The sequence below is a fragment of the Arachis hypogaea genome, chromosome 10, assembly GCF_003086295.3.
Source record: "Arachis hypogaea cultivar Tifrunner chromosome 10, arahy.Tifrunner.gnm2.J5K5, whole genome shotgun sequence".
NCBI lineage: Eukaryota > Viridiplantae > Streptophyta > Magnoliopsida > Fabales > Fabaceae > Arachis > Arachis hypogaea.
The window spans coordinates 6,384,185-6,394,444 of NC_092045.1; the positions used below are offsets into that span (position 1 = coordinate 6,384,185).

At 33.5% G+C, this 10,260-nt stretch overlaps 2 protein-coding genes across 2 annotated transcripts; one reads left to right on the forward strand and one right to left on the reverse strand.

Annotated features, from left to right (window-relative positions):
- Positions 1–79: 79 nt before the first annotated feature.
- Positions 80–7,109, forward strand: LOC112714970 (membralin-like protein At1g60995). The gene is given in 14 exon segments (XM_025766676.3): positions 80–461; positions 1,756–1,818; positions 2,169–2,594; positions 2,688–2,769; positions 3,387–3,445; positions 3,603–3,697; positions 3,929–4,008; positions 4,139–4,222; positions 4,700–4,816; positions 5,155–5,240; positions 5,359–5,465; positions 5,843–5,934; positions 6,015–6,112; positions 6,437–7,109. Coding segments are annotated over 14 exon segments (2,019 nt in total). The 5' UTR covers positions 80–308; the 3' UTR covers positions 6,914–7,109.
- Positions 7,110–7,431: 322 nt separating this feature from the next.
- LOC112718150 (uncharacterized) lies at positions 7,432–9,439 on the reverse strand. The gene is made up of 3 exons (XM_025770043.3): positions 9,078–9,439; positions 8,305–8,972; positions 7,432–8,014 (listed from the first exon to the last, which is right to left on the reverse strand). The coding sequence occupies exons 1-3, from the start codon at positions 9,234–9,236 to the stop codon at positions 7,564–7,566; spliced, it is 1,278 nt and encodes a 425-aa protein (XP_025625828.1). The 5' UTR covers positions 9,237–9,439; the 3' UTR covers positions 7,432–7,563.
- Positions 9,440–10,260: the final 821 nt, after the last annotated feature.

Genomic DNA, 10,260 nt, shown 5'->3' on the forward strand with positions numbered 1-10,260 from the left:
ATTAAATAATATAAATAATTATATTATATTATTTTTTAATTATATTACTTAAAATACCGGGACAGCAGAGTGGCAGTACATAACTGATGAGGGAAAAAGAGAAAGAAAAAATGTTACTTAATTAATTAATTAATTTGAAAAAGTATTTATTTTGCTTGTGTTTGTAAATTAATTAACTGTAATCGCACTCTTCGTTGAAAACGTGATGATCGTATAAATAAAGCGAAACCAATCTTCAGAACTTCGGAAACTTGGATTTTTTCCATCACTGTTTCTCGGGAAAATCTTGTTGTTTTTCATTGCAAGAGATGGATCCAGAGCAGACCTTCATACGCGTGCAGGAGAGGTTTTCGCAGATGTTGACCCCAAAACTCAGAGTTGCTTTAGAGTATATGTATCTTGTTATTGCCATCACCTTGTTCTGTATTCTCGTTGTTATGCACGCCAATTACGTTCAGCAGGTCTATATCTTTTCTTTTCCTTCTTCCCCTTTTAACTTTATCGTTAGGGCTTGTTAGAATTTGATGTTTTGTTCCGATTAGATTTTTCTGTTATGCCTGAAACTCAGTTGATTTCTGATGGATTTTCAATGTCTGTTTGAATATGCATCAAATTAAATGATAGAATCTCGGAAGTGAAACAAGAAAATCTGTGTTTGGAGTAATGAACTATGCTTATCTGCTAGATGATCATGACTCTAAATGCTAAAGTTCAGTGGGTAGAATTTTAAATCTCTCTAAACATAAATGCATATCTGAATTTGTGTGCACTTTCTAGTCATAGCTGAAATCCCAGCAAAGCCTGTGGTGCACCATTGCTTGTTGGTTTGTTACGTTATACCTATGCTTGAGAGAACCTGTATAATATCAGCTAACAATAGATAAGTAGGAGCTGAAGAGGCACATTTTCACTTTTACATGGATATAATCCGATATCTAATAAAAAATGTGACTGTGGTTGGGGAAATCAAGCGCAGCTTCTTGTTCCCAGCCCATCCATGTTTTAGTAAGTGTGGGAGTGACCTAAGAACAGACAGAATCAGAGGAGGGTGACTTGGTAGCATTTATTTTGTGTAGAATTAACTTTCCTCGGTGCATTGGCAATCTACTTTAAGTCAAAACTTGCCAAATCCGTCAAGCCACTATTGAGCTCAATTTTGTAAACCACCTTTGAAGCATGCATAATTTAAAACAAGCACAAAGTGGTGATTGGTGTAATAATAAGTTCATTATAGAATCCCCCTTAAAACTCAATATTGGAACTACGATTAAATACTTATAATAGACAATAGCACTGAGAAAATTTGGTATGATGTTTCTTACACCGAGAGTTGGATTAGTGAAGTGCCAAGCAATCACTTGTGTTGAATACCATTTCAAACCTCTAGTATCATCTGACTCTTATATTTCTTTGTCTTTCTCTTACTTCTCTAAACTTGCTGCTTGTCTCATTTTCGTCATTGTTCATGAGATTTCTTCAGCATTGAGCTATTCATTCTTGGGGTTGCATTTGTCTTCCCACATTTTACATGTCCAAATTACGTTGCATTATTATTCTTGACATTTAACCATTGAGGTCATAAAGCCATATATGCCCGGGGTTATAGTGTTTGGTTACCCAAGAATCAAGGTGGTTCCAGTTTTTTCTTTTTTTTTTTCCCTCCATAGTTAATTGCTTGAGTTAGATCAAATTCATTTTTTTAAAATTATTTATTTATGGTTTCTTATAAGTATATACTTCTTCCTCTTTGTGAAGCCCGGTTGTTCAAGTGAGCTATCTGGAGTCGACACAACAGAAGCCCAACTAATTCTGATTAAGGTATATATATTTTTTCCAATTCTCATAATGCATATTCAAATATCTACTTTTAGCAGTTTTTCTCTACGAACCAAACTTTGTGAAATTGATAATGTCTCATATCTTACTTTAATTATCTCCTAAAGATTTTTATTTATCAATAACTCTTCTTTTTCTTGTATTTAGTTCCCACTTTCTTTGTATAGCTCCAATCGCCTACTTTAAGGTTTAGCTAATTTTTTATAGATATAGAACTATTTATCAACATAAGCTTTTGGGACAAGTGGTTTCATAACAATATTTGTGATATAATCTATGTTCTTTTTGCTATCTTGCTGCATGTATGACACACTTTTAAATAATCATTGTAGATAACCAGTGCTGGCTTTTGGTCACATGTTGATTCTGAATCAAGCAAAATAGATTCTGCTGGAACGGATGTTGCAAAAGATAAAATAGAGGTTGCTAATGTCAATGGAGATGAATTGACATTTTTGGCTTCAAAGTTTTGGTGGAATTGGATTGGTTCAGGTGCTAGGAGGGGAAAATTGGTGTTTAGGTTTTGGAAGACAGATACTCATCAAGCTGAAACCTCTACAAGTAGCCAAAATTCTAGGCCAGTGATTGAAGAAACTGTCATAAAAAATGATAAAGAGGAGCATAGAAATAGTTTTACTTTATCAGCCAAAGAGACCCTAAAAGCCGCTATTACACATTTTGGCAGAAAATGGTACAGGCGGATCTCCTTTATTTGGAGACACACAGTGCAGATAATTAGAAATTTCCAGAAGCTGTGGGTAAGCTGAAGTATTCCTAGCCATGATTTTTTATATAGAGAAAATGATAGACTTCATTCAAATCTTTGCTTAACTTCAAATTCTCAAGTGCAGGATATTGCTGGTATACGCCTAAATCTTGATATTCCCAAATGGATGCATATCCTTCATTTGGAGAAGTTTAACAGTAATGCAGGTAATTCCAATTTTTTACACTTTATTTGAGACTAAAATGCAGAGAAAAAGGCAGTTTCAAACACTTATTAGGGAATCCACGTCCTGTATTGTTAGGGTTTTCATTTTCGTTCTCCAAAAATCATGTGATTTGCGAGTTTTCTATGTGTGTGGACGTCTCCTCCCCACACCGCCCAAAAAAACAAGTGGGTTTTCAATGAATGTTTTTATTCTCAAAAAAGGTAGAGAAATGGTTAAATGTTATTTAAATAATTTAACAAAAACAAATCCAACAGGTTAACCTAGATGCAGATAGCTTTCATGCTTATAATTTTCTTCACTTGGTCAAATTTACATGTTATTAATGGTTGCTTTGTGCATATGATATAGATGGGTTCATTCCAAACTCTAGTTGCATTAGCAAGACTTACAAAAAAAAACACAAGATTTTTCCAAATTTTACTGTTATTGGATTAAATACATAACAGGTGGAATATGAATTAGATATTGAATCTTTGAGCCTTTGCATTAGGAGATGTCCTAAATTACTGAATTTATGATTTTCTCCCTTTCTGTTCTTTTTCAGTCGCATTCCATCATGTTATTTTTTTTTTCAGTATGTTGTGTTTTCAATTTCAGTGCAATGGCTTACAAAGGCGAGCAAATCTGAACCTACATATTTGTACACTACGGAAAAGGTATATTATAATTGTTCTTAACGTTGAGTTTTACTATGAACTTTCTGCTAGATAGTACATGGTTTTGATATCTATGGGTGGGTTCTGTAGTTTGTTGAAGCTACGTATAGACTGCACATCATTATTGTTTGTCATGTGATGTTATTCTGTTCTTCAGGGTTATTTCTTGTTACCTGAAAGTGCAAAGTTCCGTCATAATGTACGAACTGTCAATGTTAGCATATCAGCTTGGCACTCATGCTTTGGAAATAGGTAAAGACATTAACATGGCTATCAGGGTTGGGTTGGGTCAAGAAAGGATACATTATTTTCATTCTTAACTCCTTACTTTCATGTGGTTGTACTACTGAGAGTTGTAAACCCTACTGCTAATAGGGAATTTTTTTTTCCCAGCATCATGATGAGATACAGTGTTATTTATATGTGCTGCTCAGACTTGATCTTATTTTTATATTTTATATTGAATTTCTTTCTCATTACTAGGTGGCAGCAACTACTCATAAACAGATTTGTTGGATATGATACAATTTTGATCAACAGTTTATTAAGTTCTCCTGGCCAAGGTAAACTGTCTGCTCTCTGGATAAACTAATTGACAAAATTTTCCATTAACCTCAAGTATCTGTCACCCACATTTTTCTTGAACCATAAGCATTTAATTATTTCTTGAATATTTTTGGAACTTAATCACAGGTTATCTGTATAACTACCAAACAAAAGAATTCTATAACCTTAGCTATGCACAAGAACCTCCAGAAGGCCCAGCTAGGTTTGGAGGTTTGTTGATTTACTCTGCTATTTACTTTGTTGAGAACCTCTTGTTTAGAAATGTTGTATTTTGCAGTCTCTACTTTAACTAATGGATATCTTCTATTTGCCTACTGATATCCTGTAGGTCGTAGAGGAACTTGGCATGAAATTCATATTCAACTCTAGATTTCAGATTTCAATGGGCCAATATTTGTTATACTTTAAATGATTTGACAATAAGTGATTACCATTAATACCTTAGGTCTCTATTCGAGTATTGGGGCAAAAAAGTCTTAAAAATCTTCTAGAGTAGAATGTGCAGTCTCTTCAAAAGACCATAATCAATTGGCTGGAATCCACCCCCCCCCCCCAAAAAAAACACACGCACACCACCCACCAAAAACAAAGACTACATCTAGAAATCCTCTACCTTTTTCAGTTTACAATTAATTAACTACTGTTTGCTGTTGGCTTGTAACTTATAAATCATTTTTGTCGATGCAGACTACCTAGTAACAAAATGCGGTGTGCTTATGATGTCCTTGTTTGTATTTTTTACTACCACAATGTCTGTATCATTTACATTGAGAGAAACACAGACTCGTATGCTGAAGTTTACAGGTAGGCATTATTTATTTTCATTGTGGCAAATTAGTTTTGTGACACCTGCATGTATTCATCTATCTTGTTATTCAGCCATTTCTCCCATTGATACTTGCTTTTCTAAATTCACCTAAAATGTGAGGCAATCAGGATTGTACAAGACTGCTATCACCTTGCAATTGGGATGTTTATTCAGAAGGTGTTTTGTCAACTATGTTTTCTGGATTAAGTGTGCTAACCATAAGAACAGCTTCATTTGAGCTTTGGCATTATCTAATATGTCATAGTAGTTCATGGTGTTGTGCACATTGGAAGAGACTCCCTTTTGACATCTTCTAGTCTTTGGCTCTTTGCAGTGCAGCTTCAACACCATGCTCGGCATCGCCTTCCGACATTTCAGTTGATCTTTGTACATGTAATTGAATCACTGGTTTTTGTTCCTGTAAGCACTCATTTTAACTGATAAACAATATTTGTCTGAATGCTCAGTTGTGCAATTTCATTTTAGTCTTAGCCATGCTGATAGTTTTCTTTTGTTTTTTTTTGGGTTATTTCTTCAGATTATGATTGGTATTCTGTTCTTTCTCTTTGAGTTTTATGACGACCAGCTGCTTGCTTTCATGGTCTTGATTCTTGTCTGGTTGTGCGAACTCTTTACTCTCATTAGGTATCTCTCTCTCTCTCTCTGGAACTCGTATGGTCTTGGGTTTAGACATTCACTGTTTTGATTTTTGCTTTTGACTATATTGGATAGTTTCCTTTTGAGGCCTAGTCTGAATCTTCTTGGCCAAATAGGGAATTGTAATAAGGAGCTACCGCTTAAGTAACACTACTTTTGTTTAATAAATATATTGGCCATAATTATAGATTCTTTTGACTGGTGTTCATATGAAGTTTCATTAATTAATTGAATCCTTATGACAATTGTCCTTATGCAATTGTTGAAATGACGAATAGTCCTGTCTGTTGCACTTTTCTTAAACATAAGTGTGATTAAGCAAGTGTTGGCTGACTTCTGATATGGTTTTGATATCTTACATGCAGTGTCCGAACGCCAATTTCAATGAAGTTCTTCCCTCGCTTCTTTTTGCTGTATTTTCTGGTCTTTCACATATATTTCTTCTCTTATTCATATGGTAATGTTCGTAATGCTTTATTTTTCTCGGTGCAATTTAATTAATATTATCTGGAAATAATTTTTTTAAAAAAATTCCAGGTTTTTCATATTTGGCTCTATCTACTACAGCAGCTTTTATGCAACATCTTATCCTGTACTTTTGGAATCGTTGAGGTAAGAAATGATAAAGGTTGCGTGTTACAACTTTACAAGTCCTGAGTAAAGGGCCCAGTGTCATTGAGGCATTGGAGATTGGACACTCCTTAGGTTCTTCACTTATCATGGTAATGGTATCATTGACATGTTTAATCTTAAATGAGGTCCTAAAACCTGAAGAAGGGGATAGGAAATAAGGGCCAACTGAGTTTTGTAATTTACAAGTGATCAAAAGAAATTCTTTTTATTATTAGGAGAAGAAATATAACTCTCAGATCTCAATAAAAGTTTTAAAAATTTCTCTGTACATTTAATTGTTTGTCATATTTCCGTAATTGAAGTGTAACTCATACTATGTTTATTAGGTACCGGCATTGCAAAGATTCATGCAAAATCGACGGTCACATCAACAAGACTTTCACATTACCTCATCTACTATTCTTGCGTCAACCTTGCACATCACAAGATTGAACACAAGAAACCAAGGAGTAACTAACACAGATTCAAATTCAGGGGCAGGGTTCAGGCCGGGGTTTGATCCATCGGCGTCTCAGAACAGTGCAGGAGTTGCTGAGCCTCCAGGACGACCAGAAAACAATCAAGACAGCGTAGCCAACCCCGTGCAGATTCCTGGGCAAGCTGACATTCGACAAGCAGAAGGTGGTCCGAACCCCGGTTCCATGAATTCATTCAGTTCTATGTTGTTATGGATCTTAGGAGGTGCTTCATCTGAGGGTCTCAACTCGTTTTTTTCAATGTTCAGAGATGTTAGAGACCAAGGACAAGTTTTTGCTGAAACTCCTCACGATGAAAACCGTGAGAATCAGGATAATGACAGATAGTGGTAGAACATTAGATTTTGATCATAAGTACTTGTTAATATAGGAATATTGTACGGCATATCATATAGGTGACTGAACTTTCTCTCTTTCTTTGGTCCAAATGAAAATAAAACTAACGAAAAAAAATGTGTATATAATGTATGTATATTCTTTATAGCTTTTTTTTTTCTTTCATAAATATTGAAGGTTTGATGTCTATTCTGTCTTCGTCAAAGCTAATAAGCTATAGGTTGATGGAATTGTTCCCCCAAAAAAGATAAAAAAAACTTATAAAGTAGGAGGAAAAAGATTCTCTAAAATAAGAAAAATTTGTAAAATCATAAAATAAAAATTAATTATCATTTTCATTCAAGAATAATTAGATTTTTTTATTTATTTTACCAACTTTTTTATTTTAGGAGCTGAATGCAGAATAAAATGAAATTTACAGAAAAGTTTAGTAAGATACTCAAAACAGTGGTTAACTGGTTATAGGTATTATATACACAAATATATGTAATTATCAGCTATTTCTTATGGAGAAATAATCCAATGCCAACATTGTGCATGAATTGTATATCTATCATTACCAGAAAATTTGTGTCTTTAACTGATAGCAAATGCATTCATATCTGCATACAAAATATACAAATGTACAACTATGATCATCATTAGCAACAATTTTCTAAGATTCTAAAAGCTTCTTGCCGTTGTTCATCACTCAATTCTTTGGGGAAGTCAACTAAAAACTTGACATGGAGGTCACCTCTTTTCCCATCGTTTTTAAGGGTTGGCATGCCATGACCTTCAATAACCTTCACATATCCAGGATATACAACAGTATTCTCAAATGACAAAGTCAACTTCTCCCCTCCTAATACAGGAATTGGTAAAGAGCACCCTGTGAGTGCATCTACTAGAGGAATCTCAATACATATTTCCAAGTCATTATTGCCTTCTCTTCTAAACAAATTGTGTTTCTTTTCTTCAATTATGAACACTATATCAGCAGGGAGGTATCCAGGTTTCTCATCACCCTTTCCCTCAAATTTTATCTTTGTTCCTTTTCTCCATCCCGGCTTCACTTCAATCTTTAAAATCTCAATCTCTTGGACCATTACCCTGTTGCAAAATTAGTTAGTAAGTAATATTCTTCTAATTTTCGAAGAGAAATATTTTGTATACTCATTATGTCTCTATGCAAATCGCACATCTCATTCGAATAAGTACATATAACACAACTTAAAATTAAATGCTAAGTGTAAGATGATGACATGATAGATTAAGAAAAGGTGAAAATTTAGGTGCAATTAATTTCATATGAAGTTGATAGTTGAGAACCGTTAGATGATTTGATAGACAGCTCTCAACTATCAATTTAACCCAAGCTTTCACTTTAAGAAAAAACATACCCGGGATGTTTGATAACATCTCTGGTAACTTTAATCTTTTTGGTGCATCCAAAGCACAAGTCCTCAAGTGTGCACTCTATGATCTTCTCAACTTCTGGTGGTTTCCTTCTAACTGTTGTCTGTGAAAATAAGATAGGTGTTGTCAATCTACGGCTCAGATTGCTTGACACCGACACTTCAGGAACATTTTCAGAATCCCCAGGAATCCACATTCCCATATCATTGATTATAGAAGAAGCACCATGACGATGAGATCCTGCATGGTATATCAACTCTGGCCCTGATATTTCTAATTTGCTATTGCTCCTTAACAATGGACCTGATGTGGTTCCTCTTCTGCTCAAGATCCTCTTTAGAGGATTTGAACTAATTTCTGGTAACACATTATTATTATTATTATTACCACTACTACTACTATTATTATTGTTATTATTATTATTATCATCGTTATCATTGATGTTCTTGCTGGGGCTAGAACTTCTTGATAGGGAGGTCGGCGTTGGCGTGGTGCAACGCCGGCTTCCAATTCTAAAGAGGGACTTTGTTTGTGGTGTTGGTGTCTTGGATCTTCTGCTTGCTACCCTTGACAAAAATTTTGGACTCCAAATATCTTCATCCACTCTTTTTTTATCATCATTCTCCACAAATCTTTGGTGTGCTGTTATCCCCTGCAAATATATAATTAACAAAAATCAAGATTATTTATCTCAATAAATCATATAATAGATGATTCCAAAACTTGATAAAGGCTTAGATTATATTATTTATTATACCTCATCTTCTTTCTTGTCGTGGTGCTTTTTGGATACAAGGGATTTGTAGGCCTTGCTCATTTCTTTGATGGATTTAGATTTTGATTTTGGCATCTTATTAGAGAAAGAGAAAAGGTGAAAATCAAATGCTTGTGAGTTCGTGGTTCGGTGCCTTCCCATACGTATACGTATACGTATAATTATGTGTAGAGAGAAAGAGAGAAGAGGTATGTAGGAAACAACAGAAAGGTGAAAGAAGAAATGAAGCCATTGAACGAAACATTTGTGTTCTGTTCATGGTATGTTACATGGATTTTGCACTATATTTAGGTGCAGTAACAATATCTAAATCCAAACACTACATTTTTTGCTAAACTTGTAACTATAATAATCATGAATTCGTTGGAAATATATAGCAGCCGTTGGATATAACTACGTAGCCAATAACTCCAAATTGATATTTTCATTTTATTTAGAGAAATTTTATTCTCAATGTAATAAGATTTTATTAAAAGAGAAATGTTAGGGAGTTAATACTTTTTTATCAATATTAGCCAATACTTTGAGTCAATATTTTATTTTTATACTATTAAAATTTAAGATAAAATGTTTAGGAATTAAAATTTAGTACAAAAATATCTTTATTAGCGTGTAAAAATGATAAATTTTACTGATTATATAGTATAATTCTTTATTAAATTAGTTGTGATATTAATAGTATTTATTTCTTAATAATATGATAAAATTAATATAGAAACAAGAAAAAAATTATGTATTTACTTATTGTTTTGTTTAATTAATAATGATATATTTTGACAATTCTTTAACTTCAAAATCTAATTTTAGAAGCAGAAATGACTCTTCTCTATAAGCTATCAACTAAAAATAAAAGTATATCAACAGCAAAATTTCAAAAAAATTTATCGCAATAAATTGTATTATCTTATAAATTTTTTTGGAATTAAAAATTAGCATTAAAAAAATAAACGATAAATGGTATTATTTAATAAAAAGTCTTCTGAAACTTTTGAAAAATAAATATCATATAGGCTCATATGTCCAAACTTTTATAACTATGACACATGCAATATGTTGATGAAAAATGATGTGTTAAACATCTGCAGAGCCTTGTGATTTTGAATGATCTGATCCTAATTCTGCCTTATCTGGAAGTGTAGCAACCCCACTGCCTCTGCTCGTAACC

What these genes read in the sequence shown, in the direction of transcription:
- LOC112718150 (XM_025770043.3), bottom strand. Translation starts at nt 9,236, where the DNA reads ATGGGAAGGCACCGAACCACGAACTCACAAGCATTTGATTTTCACCTT. An exon ending in ACGACAAGAAAGAAGATGAG is followed by an intron (nt 8,973 to 9,077) that starts GTATAATAAATA and finishes ATATATTTGCAG; the next exon opens with GGGATAACAGCACACCAAAG. An exon ending in GATGTTATCAAACATCCCGG is followed by an intron (nt 8,015 to 8,304) that starts GTATGTTTTTTC and finishes ATTTTGCAACAG; the next exon opens with GGTAATGGTCCAAGAGATTG.